This window comes from Nelusetta ayraudi, unplaced genomic scaffold, assembly GCF_046127955.1.
Source record: "Nelusetta ayraudi isolate G7.1 ecotype Tasmania unplaced genomic scaffold, CSIRO-AGI_Nayr_v1 ptg000013l, whole genome shotgun sequence".
NCBI classification, from domain to species: domain Eukaryota; kingdom Metazoa; phylum Chordata; class Actinopteri; order Tetraodontiformes; family Monacanthidae; genus Nelusetta; species Nelusetta ayraudi.
Genome location: NW_027466063.1, coordinates 4256797 through 4270621, shown reverse-complemented (window position 1 = coordinate 4270621; position 13825 = coordinate 4256797). Strand labels below are relative to the sequence as shown.

The 13825-nt window shown below is 40.4% G+C and overlaps 3 protein-coding genes across 3 annotated transcripts; 2 read left to right on the top strand and 1 right to left on the bottom strand.

Moving 5' to 3' along the window:
- Window positions 1-455: 455 nt before the first annotated feature.
- LOC142886044 (small ribosomal subunit protein eS27-like) lies at window positions 456-1959 on the bottom strand. Its single transcript, XM_076022958.1, has 4 exons — window positions 1810-1959; window positions 1264-1363; window positions 1066-1176; window positions 456-943 (listed from the first exon to the last, which is right to left on the bottom strand). Exons 1-4 carry the CDS (start codon window positions 1813-1815, stop codon window positions 909-911), a joined length of 252 nt encoding a protein of 83 aa, XP_075879073.1. The 5' UTR covers window positions 1816-1959; the 3' UTR covers window positions 456-908.
- A 1666-nt stretch (window positions 1960-3625) lies between these two features.
- On the top strand, window positions 3626-7033 carry LOC142886043 (ras-related protein Rab-8A). The gene is made up of 8 exons (XM_076022957.1): window positions 3626-3944; window positions 4404-4464; window positions 5304-5364; window positions 5621-5698; window positions 5798-5887; window positions 6376-6441; window positions 6664-6714; window positions 6807-7033. Exons 1-8 carry the CDS (start codon window positions 3821-3823, stop codon window positions 6894-6896), a joined length of 621 nt encoding a protein of 206 aa, XP_075879072.1. The 5' UTR covers window positions 3626-3820; the 3' UTR covers window positions 6897-7033.
- A 3024-nt stretch (window positions 7034-10057) lies between these two features.
- Window positions 10058-13527, top strand: hsh2d (hematopoietic SH2 domain containing). Its single transcript, XM_076022947.1, has 6 exons — window positions 10058-10124; window positions 10465-10633; window positions 11509-11598; window positions 11713-11878; window positions 11987-12244; window positions 12385-13527. The coding sequence occupies exons 2-6, from the start codon at window positions 10509-10511 to the stop codon at window positions 12799-12801; spliced, it is 1056 nt and encodes a 351-aa protein (XP_075879062.1). The 5' UTR covers window positions 10058-10124; window positions 10465-10508; the 3' UTR covers window positions 12802-13527.
- Window positions 13528-13825: the final 298 nt, after the last annotated feature.

The following is a 13825-nucleotide window of genomic DNA, read 5'->3' as shown; positions in this document are numbered from 1 at the left end:
AATAAGCCAGTCTTCCTTTGGCCAAAAATGCGCAGAACATACATCTCTCTATATATATTTGTATATATATATGTATATATATATATATACAAATATATATATACATATATAAACTGTTTCTAGTCTTCCATGCTTTAGAGTCTGCTGGAACCATTGGATGTTTCATGCTTTCTGCTTTGCTGTCACCTACACTCAACCAGTTCATCTACACGCTGCATCATTGCCACAAGTGTAGCTGACATTAGCTACATTTATCCGAGCGAGCAAAGCCCCAAACACCTCTGAAAGCCCTGAGCAGTTTTACCAACCACAAATACTAATTGTATATAGTAGAATAATGTTAGGTATGTAAGAAATTGTATTGCTTTGATTGATCTCTTTTTGTTTCATTTACACCACTTCATTTTCTTGCCAGGGGAACTCTCAAGACCAAAGAACACATGTAAAACAGGCAATAAAATTCTTAAATTGTTTTATTTTTGTTTATGACGGTCATTCGTGGTTTCATCTCATGTCAAGATTGCGAAAAAGAGCCTCGCACTTGATCAAGACTATTTTTTAAGTATTTCATTCACCACTCCCTCTTTGTCCACCTAATAAATGTTTTACAGAAACTGAGCTTGTGGAATTCATTTCCAGCATTAAAATATTTATTTTACAAATGTCGCAAAGTAGTCTAAACTACACATTAAGTGCTTTATATCAATCTGATATACATATCCAATCTGAGCACATGGGAATGTCTGAGTGGGTTTTAACTTCATCTTCAGAAGGAATACAACATTTAAAAATCTCGGAGTGTGAAGCTTGGATGGAATTTATGATCTTATTATTCTTCTTAGAAAATACCCATGGAGTGAAGCTCAGATCCAGGAACTGCCGCCTGTTACTTCTGGACACACATCTGCTCATCTGCTGGAGTATTTCTTTCTGAAGGCACACCCTGAAAGGAACACATGCATATCACTCCTTTCAGCATCACAAACTAAACCACACGGAAACATTCAAAACATCCCACTTCATTGTATCAAAATGCAAGAATGTGATTGTTTTTTTCTATCCCACCTTCTGTTAGTCTGCACTTTCCACCTTGAGGTTGGCAGAGGATTAAAGAGCAGCCTGTGCAGGGTACAACTGTCTGGGCATGGCTGAAGATTGTAGTGATCCTGTAGCAGCCTGGAGAATCGTTTACATGGAAAGAATGCATTAACTTTAAGAACATGACATGATACAGAGAATGAACACGACTGGAGCAGCCCTTACCAACACACTTGACATCCATGAAGTAGGAGTTGGGACTCTGCACCAGCCTCTTCTTCTTGTGCCGTGCCCGCTCCTTTGCAAGACTTGGGTGCATCAGATCCTGAATCACACAACAGGCAACGGAGAATTTAGCTGACTTGATTCAAGTTTGGCAATCATCAAACGGGCCTCAGATCATTGGCATCGATAGGTGCTTTCTGCTGCCCCCGCAGTCTGACTGATGCAGTGCAGCTTAGAACAGTACAGTCGGGCATGCCCGGGCAGAACACTTCACGTTGACGCACGTTCAGCGACCAATAACATGATAATAATAACAAACACACATGGGCCCGCTGCTAAAATACTGCAACAACTGTCCGATCAATTATTATTTATTGGTTTTCAAACAATGTCATTATTTGAAATTTTAAACAGACGCATTATTATTAACAATTGAATCTTTCATGACACGACAGGGCATTGCGTTGGGCATTGGGCAGCAAGTGTTCTTGCTAGAACTATCTGAGAGAAAACAAAATAAAGAAAACAGAGAAAGATTTTACTTACAGGCATTTTCCCCGCTAATATCTCAAGTCTGTCTTCCAATGAAAATAAAAAGACAAAAACGACACAGCTCGGCTATCGGCGCAATAGGTGGCACTGACTGGTCGAGTTAGGTAGTGAGTAGATGCTGTAGCCGAGGAAACAGAGGGGGGCGGGGTCTAACAGCGAGCAACCGCCACAGCAAATCAATGAGACTCAGGTACGTAACTGACTGAGTCACTCTTTATTACGTAGCCTAGTCGATTACAAAACTCATTTGTGAGCAAGCGCTGCATTCTGTGTGAGCAGGGTCAGCTAAGCATGAAAAGGGAGCATGGCATTGGTCCGAAGGACTAATGGGAAATTCCCGCATGAAAATAAGCAAACAAAAAAGCGCGTTCATAAACTATTAAACCCGCGAGTCTCACTTTTTTTTTTAAATAATAATCAAAAAAATAAAAATAATAAATAAATAAAAAAGTCTCCTTGATAATGACGTCATATTTTGCCAAATACGTCTCCTAAATTTGCTACACATTGGCAGTTGGATATGAAAAAAAATATATAATTAATTAGCTTTGACTATTTAACCCGTATGAGCACGCTCATGGTGTTACGCCAAATTCTGAATACCCGCCGAAAAGTCAGTGGTTATTGCGGGATGGCGCCCGACCAAAGCGGAAACGACATAACCCACCTAGTCATCTTCGTGCTGCAGCTTTGAAATGACACAGAACAAAATGCCCATGGTGTTAAGTTAATGGCTGGGGATACATTATTATGTATCGTACAGGATATATATTTATGGCCGGAATTATTTTTTTGGCAGTTTTTAATTTTTTTATTTAAATTTTTTAAGACATTTAACTTTCTGAATGAGTATCTGTCTGACGTCACCAGAGTGAAGCGACAACAGAGAGTTTGAACTTGTGTTTGAAAACTTTTGAGCCAGATACATATTTCCTGTCAAAGCAGGAAATAGGAGCTAATTTGAGAGTTTCAGCAAAGAGTTCCAGTTTCTGAGTTGACCTTGACATGCCTGGAACCTGAAGTACACCGACGATTACAAAGCCTATCCCATGTACATTAATAGTCTGGTTTTATGTTATGTGTGTATGCCTTTTACTGACGAAAGGTAGTATTTATGTTAGTTAATTTCCATGTTTCCTGAAAATAAAGACTTGACTCGCATTTATGTGCAGTGCAAATGCAGACTATTGTACTGAAAAGCAGTCTTATGTGAATTAATTTGCCTCCTTTTCTCATGTTGATATTAACCTACTTTTCCAACATAACTACAGACACATATCACAGCCCAACAATTACAGAAGTAACAAGTCAAAATAGACAAATAATAAACATGTTATTTTACAATATTAGTGACATATTTAATGAGATTCAGAAACTCTTTTGTCATTCATTGTACACATGGTAGTGCACATTTGAGCAGAATGCTGGAATTATGCTTGTGCAATGTTTATGTAAAAACAGTATTCTTTACATTGCTGTAACTTGCAAACATATGCTTTGACGTTAAACTTTTATTGAAATAGAAATATAGTGCTTATGCGGCTTAGATGCAAACATTTTGTTACAACAGCAAGTTAGGTTATAGTTGAAATGGTAAAGCAATATGAATATGGACATAACGTTTTTCACCCTTTCCATCCTTTTAGCAAATAGGCCTAAAATATGCGCTAATGTATGTGAGCAAAGTCTGACCTTAACCTTTGAATCTGTGATAAAAGCCAGCGTTCTTATAGTAAGCACTGCATTCAGTTCATTATCATTCAGAGCTGTGACCGCACACTCAGAATTCGTTTAAAAAACACAAATCGCCTTCCGTTGTTTGTTCTCGCGAGGCACACGCAATTCTCGGGAGGTTCTTTGGCAGATATGCGGAATTCGCCGTAACACCGGAGCCACGACAACAGTGAGGAGTGACAGCCGACCCGACCAAGAGGCAGCGCACTAGCGTTGACGTCTCCGTCTGTCTACCGGGCGGGATTTCCGCAGCTGTAGGCTAACTAATAACATGGCGAAGACTTACGACTACTTGTTCAAACTACTTTTAATCGGCGATTCGGGCGTCGGAAAGACCTGCGTGCTTTTCAGATTCTCAGAAGACGCCTTTAACTCAACGTTTATCTCCACCATTGGTGAGTTTGCCCCGAAACACCGCCGTGGTCTCTAATGTAAAGTTTGGACGAGCAGCCCCATCTCGTCATGCTAATGTGTCGCTACATTTCTGGCTAGCGCTCATCATGTAGCAGCTAGTCAGGAAGCAGCCCTGGCGAGTAGCTGTGAGCTACTTTGAAAGATCGCCAGTGATGTTTTAAACTTTTCAACATATTGTTGGAATCCCCGAATGGTTGGCACTGTAAAGGCACTCACCGAAACTTAGCGCAACCTTGGATATTTACGACGACAAGACGAGCCACCAAGTTGAGATAGCGAGGGAAGTGTCACTCTTCATTGAACCGCTGCCTGTACTTCGCACTTTTGGCTGCCAACACCTAAGAAAAATATCCATAGATAAACTCCGCAGACAACCTGTGACTCAGACACGATTTATTAATTAAACGATGTCTAACTTTGTCTAATCTGTCCCTGTCCAGGTATCGACTTCAAGATCAGAACAATAGAATTAGATGGCAAGAAGATCAAGCTACAGATATGGTAAGACAGACATCCCTGCTTACATCGTGATTTCCATTTCCAACCCATTTTACCATAAGTAGTATTTACCATAAATATTTATAAAGTTTAATAGGACTACGGATGGCATCTCTTGTCACCACTTTGTATCATGTCTCAGCACTGCATGTTACATATATAGAATAACTAAACAAAACATCTTGCTAAACGAACCCATTCCCTCCTCCCCCCACAGTAATCATGTGACAGCCAATCAGCTGTCACACCCCACATAGATCTTTGTGAAGTAAAGAAACATTTGTAGTTTGTGCTCATTTAGTAATGTCCTACCAAAACTGAACTGAATGGCAGATGCTGTCTCACTTCTTTGGTGTCATAAGAGTGAGGTTTGGAATGTTTCCACTTGTAAAAAACACAGGATTTGTCAGAGGAAGCTGCTAAACACATGGTGTCAAAGGTGTAATTTGTCACTAATTTGAGCATTACTAACAAGTGGAGTGTCTGTACTCTGTAGCATCGGCAGATACACGAAACCGTGTGTGCTATAGTCACATTGCTTAGGGGGTTCTACTCTGTGCACAATTCATTAAACCATTAATTTTTTTGACCGTGTGCTAATTTTGTTCTTGTCTCCTGAATGTCCAACAAATTATCAGCTTTTAATATGAAGCAAGAACCAAGTGTTCAAAGGAACGTTAAAAAAGATGGCTAGACTGAACTAAATTGTGTAAGGCTACTCCACTGCTGTGTTGTATTTAAAAAAGTAGTCAGTTTTATGGGGGCTTTAATCGTGAGATGTCTAAAAACCATGTTTACATTTTGTATGTGTATATCTAAACAAAAAAATGTGTTTTATATAGGGACACAGCAGGTCAGGAGAGATTCAGGACAATCACAACAGCCTACTACAGGGGAGCCATGGTGAGTTTCTATATGGAACATACAACAAGTACATTAGCCACCTATTTCGTTTTCTAAATGTGCTTGGTTTGATTTGGTTGCTATGTTCAGTTGTTAAATGAATGTGTTTGCCGATGCTCACGCTCAAATGTTTTCATGTAGACAAATGAGAAAACCGATTTTAAAGTTGTTCTACTGGCTTCTTAGATTTGGATTTGGTCAGGCTTTTTACTCAGGTGAGCTTTCTTTAACGCTGTGTCCTCACTGAACTCTTCAGGGCATCATGCTAGTTTATGACATCACCAATGAAAAGTCCTTCGACAACATCAAGAATTGGATACGAAATATAGAAGAGGTACAGTATCTTACACCGGCTGGTGCCTCTTTAACTTAATTTCCTTTCACATGCAAACAAGTGGACAGTTAATCGTGTGATTTCCACCGACCTCAACAGCATGCCTCAGCAGACGTGGAGAGGATGGTCCTGGGCAACAAATGTGACGTCAATGACAAGCGGCAGGTCTCCAAAGACCGAGGAGAGAAGGTGATCAGTCTGGTTTATTGAATGACTAAGGATCCTAGGAACACCTTCAGCACACTGTTCAAGGTGTTCAATGTGTACCTCAGTTCTTGGTGCTTGATTTCAGTCAAGTTTGGTAAGAGTTTTAAGCCAACTGAGGGAAAACAGCTGTGCAAAATGACATCTATGCAAACGTGCTCCTTGGCCTTTTCAACCTGAATTAAAAAAAAAAAAAACAAGATTTCAGTCAAGTTTTGGTCAGAGTTTTATGCAAACTGAGGGAAAACAGCTGTGCACAATGACGTCTTTTTGAAAATCCAAACGTGCTCCTTGGCCTTTTCAACCTGAATTTAAAAACACAAAACAAAACGGGGTCCTTAAAGTATAGGAACAAACCATTGATTAATGAAATGCACCATAGGGAACAGCATAGTTGATGTTGTTGGTGCAAAACACCTGGTAACAAGTCTGCCTGACGGACTGCGACTGACTACTGTCTCCTTTGCTCCCAGCTGGCGTTGGAGTACGGTATCAAATTCATGGAGACCAGCGCAAAGGCAAACATCAACGTGGAAAACGTAAGCTCCTGCTTCTTCCTTCCTTAGTTTCGTATTGCTGATCGCCGGGAAGAACACCAAGCACTGTTGTTTAATGATTCAAATGTAGTCCAATCACAATGTTAATTTTCTTCTTCCAAAAGATAGAGGAGCTCTACTTAAAACTAATCTGCATTTGTTTTTAAAACGGTGAAAGCAACACTGTGGAGGTGAAGAATCACTGTTTATTTATTTTGCCCGCAGGCCTTCATGGCTCTCGCCAGAGATATCAAAGCAAAGATAGACAAGAAGCAGGTAAGAACCTCGTGGACACGAATGGATAGCTGTTGGGCAGTGCTTATTTTTTTTTAGTGCGTCGCCTCTCACTCTGTCCCTGTGCGTCACAGGAGGGCAACAACCCCCAGGGGAGCAGTCAAGGAGTCAAGATCACAGATCAGCCCAAGAAAAGCAGTTTCTTCCGCTGCACGCTGCTGTGAGGAGACGGGAGCGTGGGCATCCACCGTCGCCTTAACTGTGCCCCCCCCCCCCCCCCGGCTGGACAAAACTGGACAGAGCACAAGGACCGAGCTTTCCTGTTTCCCCCCTTCACTCGTCTGCTTCCTCCTCTCTCTCTCTCTCTCTCTCTCTCTCTCTCTCTCTCTCTCTCTCGACTGTACACCTAATAGAAAAAAAAACAAAACAAAACTTTACCACCCTTTTGGTGAACCAGTTTTCCCCTCGACACGTGTGGCTTGAACTACCGTGGCCTCTGTTACATCCCGTGTCTGATTCCATACACAACGCTTATTCGTCTGTTTGAGCCTTGAAGCATGATTTCCTGGCGGCCTGAATTTGAACCGCAGATTAGATCGATGTGTTTGGTTTTGTACGTCCTCAGCCAAATACAAGGAACTGGCCGTCGGTGGAAAAGAGAAAACTAATTACTTTCCTTGTGGGGAACTCAGGCTTCACGTCACAGTGTAATATATATTTCTACTGATGATGCAAATTTAAAACAAAAGCTCACTTCCCGTCTATCTATCCATCATATCAACACTCAGGTTTACATTTCCACCGTTCACGTTCTTCCAAAAAGTGTCACTGTTGTTTTTTCTGCAGCATACCCTTCCTTTCAGAGATAATCAAATGTTCAGTGTCACTTGCGTCAGGGCCACTTCCTGACCTGGCCGGGTTGGCAGGTCGCCTGTCGTTTTTTTTTTCTTTCTTTCTTTCGGAACGTTTTTGGTGTGCAATCTCTCTCACCGCCACAAGGGGGCGGCAGATTGCCGCACACGGCAGGTTTAGGAGTTGACTCAAAAGGCTGGTTCTCCTGCTTTTCTTCAGGGAGCGCACATCCCTATTTTAGCCTCTTACCTCGTTGCTTTAAAGTGATGTTTTTTGTCGTTGTGAGCCAGACTCCTGTTTGATTCACGTAGCCGGACTCACAAGCTGTGCCTAACTCCTGGCGCTGGAGGCGCTACACAACTGTGGCACGGATGAAGGCGCAGTGACAATGACGGAACTGTTTTGTGTTTTCTTTTATACACGTTTGTACTTCTTCCAGTTGTCCGCTCCAATGGGGGAACATGCACACAACTGTTCTCAGGGCCTTGGACTGGGACTGTGCAGTAGCAGTATTTATGGAGCAAAAACAAAGATATAGCACCAAATGACAAAAGTGCCCTTTAATGTTCTTCTAAGTAATGCACTTTTCCTTTGATTCTCTCTTTAATACAACTTAACTTTTTGCAAGTCTTAAACTGAACACGGAGAAGATTGATGCACACGTTTTTGCATGCACCCAGTGGGGCTTCCTCAAACCACCTGAGCACTGAAATTTAGTCTTTTTAGTGAATATGATAAAAATTATTAGAGGTGTTTTTTCATTCCCATTCCCAACATTCCAATTTCCCAAGAGAATATCGCTTAACTTCTGAGTTTTATACATTTTCTTTACTTCAGCCAATCCTCTTCCTGCTCTTGTCCATCATCATGGCTGTCTGAACTATGCAGTTTGTGTTCTTTCAAAACCTCGAACGCTTTGCACATTTGACTTGACAAGCTTTATTTGAGATTTGAAATGTTTCAATGATACTTGCTGTTGTTCTTTTTATTTACTGCTGTCACTCCAAATTATCCCCCCCCCCCTCCGTTCAGTTGGTTTGACGTTCAAATGGAACTTTCCCCAAAAGCTAATTGAAGTTCGTTTCTGGTGAAAGCAAATTATTTCCAATGAAGACTCACTGAATTAAACATGTAACTGCCTTTTTGTTAACCTGTGGATTTAAAGAGTTGTGAATGACTTCAAACCTCGTGGTGAGTCAATTCTGCTTATACATAAAGCTGATGAATGGCTAAAAATATGATTTTGTTTTTGTTTTTTTAGACATGACTTGGCTTTAGTTTGCTTTGTGAAACGGTTTTTGATTGAAGTTCTTCCTAATTCTCTCCAACTTTAAACTTGACAGTTCTGTTTACCTTGTTTTCAATATTCCTAAACCTCAATTAGAGTTTTTTTTGTCAGATATCTTGGGGGGGAATAATTTTGCAAATTGTAAATAATATCAACAATGATTGTATTTCAGAAATCAAATGGTCTACTACTTTTGTAGATAAATATTCATGATTTATTAAAAACAAGATTCTTAAAAAATAGTCAACTTGTATTTACGTTTTTTGCATTAACTTGTATTGTGAAATATGAAAGAGGTGGGTTATATGTTTGTGATTTTGGAACCACATTTATCAGGAAGTAATCAAATAGGAAGGCTGCTTCAGACCTATATAATTAAATAATAATCTAGAGCATTTACATCATCCAGCATTTCAAACACTATGGCTGCAAAATAACTTTACAAATCTGGTTTTCTGGCTGAAAAAAAACTGGAGATCAAGAAGAACCAGGAAGCCTCAGCTTGCAGCTGGTAGCATCACAAAGGAGATATTGCTTTGACCTAACTGGGCACTTTTATTAATACAGTTATATCATCTTATTAGTAGTCCTACATAACCACAGGGTATTTCTAATGACTCATCCCCTAATCATGCATGATTAATGTGTGAACAGCATCAATAGTCTAAGTCTGTGACCATGAACTTTATTGTTGAGATAGTTCCTGTCAGTGAAAGCTTCCCCTTCCTCAGCACCGGGGAGGGAAGTCGAGGAAACATCTGCCTACCTTAAATGTTAATGACTCCAGTTGTGAATGTTTGCACTTGCATCGCAAAAAATGGTTAAAACAAAAGTAAATACATTCAAATTTTACAAAACAGATACACCTCATTCAAAAACCTCATTCAGCAGCCCTTTGTTTGTAATGCCAGATTGTAAACTATCAATGTTTACATGTGTTTTGCCAATAAAATTAGTCTATTTGCATGAAAGCACAATACAGACAATGCACTGGACTGTTATCTGGTTCATACTGGTTTGTTCCCTTTTGTATGGCGCCTCAGATTAAAGAGACAGGACTAAAATATCTGTCACACCTGGCTGATCCATAAAAATGTGTGACTTGATCTTACTGTACACATGAATGTGGGCATTTAGGTTACATCATCCAAACTGTCAACTGACAACTGCAGTCTAGACAGAGAGGGTTAGGGTTTTCCCTAAATGTAAGTCACTTTATGAAGCTGCTGGCGTAAGCCCCGCCCCCAAAACCAGTGCTCTCAGGTGAGTCAGCTGAGCTTCGTCACTTTCCATTGCGGAGCTGCAGGAACAGGTGAGTTACTTCACTGGCAGCCACTTCTAACTTAAAACATATCTATTCTATCTTGAATTCAGTCATATTGTTGTAAACATGTAGATTTAACAGTACCAGAAAAGCCAAGTTTACTTTTATACCGAATATGCTGTAAAAACTACAGCTAATGGAAACTGTATATTAGCATGTCTTGGCTACTTTTGATTTTGTTCTCCTAAAATGACAGAACAACCTTTTTTTTTTTTTTTTTTAGTATATCACAGGACTCACTTTCACATTACACTTTGGCCTTGGGACTGTTACAACATGTTTCCTGGTCAGTGCTGTTGTTAAGCTTTACATATTCTTTCACCAACAGGCAACTGACAAATTGAATTTAGCTTGTGTCTGAATGAGGCAGTGATGGACTGGAATCAGTCACTCCAAGGACAGCGTGCCGCCCTCCACTGGTTTACAGAGTCCCACCTGCAGTCTGTGATCAGGAACGGTTCAATCCCAGAATGGTTCCATGGGATAATTTCCAGGAAGTAAGTTTGAAATACATTCATATCTACTGGAGTCTGTGTCAGGGAGGCGGTGGGGGAAGAATGCCGAGGGAAATTCTTTGGTTATCGCAGAGGATCAAGATAGACAGATTGTGTCCCAGCACAATCTCTGTTTTGAATACTTTTCTATATTGTGTCTGGGATGCATGTTGATATTTTCTGTGTGCTACCACCCTGTGAAAATGGAAAAGAAAACAATTAGAATGGTGGTATGTACAGCACTTCTGTTTTTTTTAACAGCTCATTATTCCAGGAAGTTATCATTCATTAAAGCAGTTCTGATGAATATATATATATATATATATATATATATGTGTATATATATATATATATATATATGTATATGTGTATATATATATATATATATATATGTATATATATATATATATATATATATATATATATATATATATATATATATATATATATATATGTATATATATATATATATATGTATGTATATATATATATATATATGTATATATATATATATATATATATGTATATATATATATATATATATATATATATATATGTATATATATGAACATGAGGAACTATCCTTTGCTTAAATCACCTAAACTTCCCCTTCCCTTTAATAGATGAGGAGATACAGACTTCCGCACACCTACTTGTTTTGTTTGTTTCTTCTTTAACCAGCTTGCAACACCAACCATTTGTCTTTACTGTAGTTTTCCTCAAGTGGGATAGCAAAAAGCAATTTCTCTTGTCACTGTAAAAATTAGAGTGAACCGACCACTCCCTAAAAGACTGCAGATCATTTACAGATACTGACAGATACAGACTATTTTTGTTTCGTTTAGCCTATGCTAAATGCCTGTTAATTATTTGTGCAGGGCGGCAGAGGTGCTGTTGATGTCCAAGCCTCCTGGTTACTTCCTCATCAGGGTCAGTGAGAGCAGGATCGGCTACACCCTCTCATATCGGTACGCTGTTTGCGCAGTGATTTGCCTTTTCACATCCGACACATCCCCAGTCGTGCCGGACAAAGTCCGGCCCTCTTCAGCCTTTGCTTGAATTGAGTCCGCCTCCTCCCTCAGTGCTGAAGACCGCTGCAGACACTTTATGATCGATGCGTCAGATGACGGACAGTGCGTCATAGTCGGGGAGGACAGGCGCCACCGCTGTCTGCACGACCTGGTGGAGTTCCATCAAAGAGCTCCCATCGTACCGTTCAACGAGGTGCTCACTGTGGCCTGTGGCCAGGTAAGCCATCAAGAAAAAACACAACAACTAGTCGCAATAATTGGCGCACGATTCGTTCAAATGACATCAATCGCAAGCCGACATGTTGTTTTTCTTGCCCCAACAAAGACATCAAATGAAGGGTCCGACTATGCAGACCTGCTGTTTCCACAAAGGCAGTCAAACCACCAGGCCAGCTTGCAACCACTTGACTCATCGCATCAGGGCCTAACTCACCAAAGCTCTCAGGAAGATGCCCCACCTGCCCTTCCATATCTGCCCAGTAGCCTGAATACTTTTGCAGCTGTGACTCCAGTCAGCCAGCCACATCGACTTTACCCCGGCCTGCCAGAATATCCACCGGCCACCACTTCTGTTACAGCCTCGGTAATGATAATCAGAATAGATGGATTGTTTTCCTTCTTTTCTTCTCCAGTCCTCCCTGCAAATCTCTGTTGAACACTCTTTTAGATGCCATGTGTCAAACAACTGACAATTCTGACAATTGCTGTACATTTTATGTTTAGGATGTCCCACCTGTGCCCAAGACCAGACGCAAGTACAAAGTTGACGACTCGTCATCTTCGCAGCCTCTTCAGGCCCCGACTTGGCACTTTGGTCTTCAGCAGAAACCGAACCAGGCCTCAGTTTCCACAGTGGAGAGTCCCTCCTCACCCACAGTCCCTAAAGACCCCACAGGTGCCAACAACACTGAGCATGTGAAGAACCAGGAAGCAAAGCCATCACTTGTCAGCAAGATTCTCCAGAAGAAATTTCCGATAAGGGCAAGTTCGCTTCAGGAGTTTTTCAACCCGGATGGATCTAATAAGACTGAGAATGTACAAACCTTTGACCATCCGCATTTTTCCTGCAAAGAGCTGCCGTCGGGAGGGAAGCCTCTGGAGTACCGTATGCCTCCACCTTTTGCTCCCGGTTACTCCTAAGCTGATGCGTTGCTGGTGGAATAATTTCATAAATAATTGAGGTCGAAATACTGTGTCCACCTGGCAAAGAGTTGATTGAAAGCGGATCAGGTGTCTGTCAATCGCATAGATTTGTTAGTGCACAACATTAGCCCTGCGTCTGCTTCGTAGCTGTGCTTCGTGGTTTTGTTTTAACACTAGTCTTGCCTGGTGAGTCAGGAGTTGATTAGAATAATGTTGCCAAGCGAGAAAAACATTCTGGGGCCGTTTTTACGTCATCAGTTTTTCTTTTTCTTTGATGTGGCTATGCAGTTGTGTGTAATCAGATCTCTCCTGTTGTAAACAGTCGCTGTTAATGCATGTACACATTTGTTGTTATTTGTTGTTGTTGTTGTTGTCTCTTTTTTGGTTGGTTTGCATTTTTTTCAAGGTTTTTAGCAAAAAAAGTGTCTTTACATGTCAAACTTAATCATTTAAATACTGAAAGTAGTAGCAATACTAAAAAAAAAAATACTAAAGGATTATTTTTCTGTGCAAGCCCTAAATATATGGGATAGAAAAGCTAGTGCCAGTTACCGAGCAAGTTATTGACGTACACTTTGCGTCACACCAGCAGATATCACAAATCCACGTCTCCAAAAAATGCAAACAAATCATGGGCTTGTGATGTCTGAGAGTCAGAGCTGAATATTTTAAGCAATATAAAGCGTGCATGGTAGCAACTGTGTTTTCTAAAATAAACATCTAGTGCCTACAGAAACCAGTCCAGCTAGTTTTAGTAGTGTACAGGTGTGATCATTATACATTCACACAGTTCCTGCTAAATGCATAACTTCCCTAAACACTGACGCATAATTGGTGGTTAGGGACATTTTTGCAAATTTCATTACAGCAAATTAAGAGATCATTTTATGGATTAACATGACAAAACATTTTCAACTCGACAATAACTGACTTGACTTGTTATGAATTTCCTTTAAACATGTTAATGAACACACATCCAAAGGTTTTGTTCCCAGCTGTAAAATGTGACCGGTTACATTAT

Excerpts from the sequence above, each read along its gene's own strand:
- LOC142886044 (XM_076022958.1), bottom strand. Across the intron at positions 1,177-1,263 it reads CATGGATGTCAAGTGTGTTG|GCTGCTACAGGATCACTACA; the intron begins GTAAGGGCTGCT and ends ACGATTCTCCAG. Across the intron at positions 944-1,065 it reads AAAGTGCAGACTAACAGAAG|GGTGTGCCTTCAGAAAGAAA; the intron begins GTGGGATAGAAA and ends TGTTCCTTTCAG.
- LOC142886043 (XM_076022957.1), top strand. The coding sequence starts at position 3,821 with ATGGCGAAGACTTACGACTACTTGTTCAAACTACTTTTAATCGGCGAT. Across the intron at positions 5,365-5,620 it reads CCTACTACAGGGGAGCCATG|GGCATCATGCTAGTTTATGA; the intron begins GTGAGTTTCTAT and ends TGAACTCTTCAG. Across the intron at positions 6,442-6,663 it reads CAAACATCAACGTGGAAAAC|GCCTTCATGGCTCTCGCCAG; the intron begins GTAAGCTCCTGC and ends TTTTGCCCGCAG.
- hsh2d (XM_076022947.1), top strand. The coding sequence starts at position 10,509 with ATGGACTGGAATCAGTCACTCCAAGGACAGCGTGCCGCCCTCCACTGG. Across the intron at positions 10,634-11,508 it reads CATGGGATAATTTCCAGGAA|GGCGGCAGAGGTGCTGTTGA; the intron begins GTAAGTTTGAAA and ends TTATTTGTGCAG. Across the intron at positions 11,599-11,712 it reads GGCTACACCCTCTCATATCG|TGCTGAAGACCGCTGCAGAC; the intron begins GTACGCTGTTTG and ends CTCCTCCCTCAG.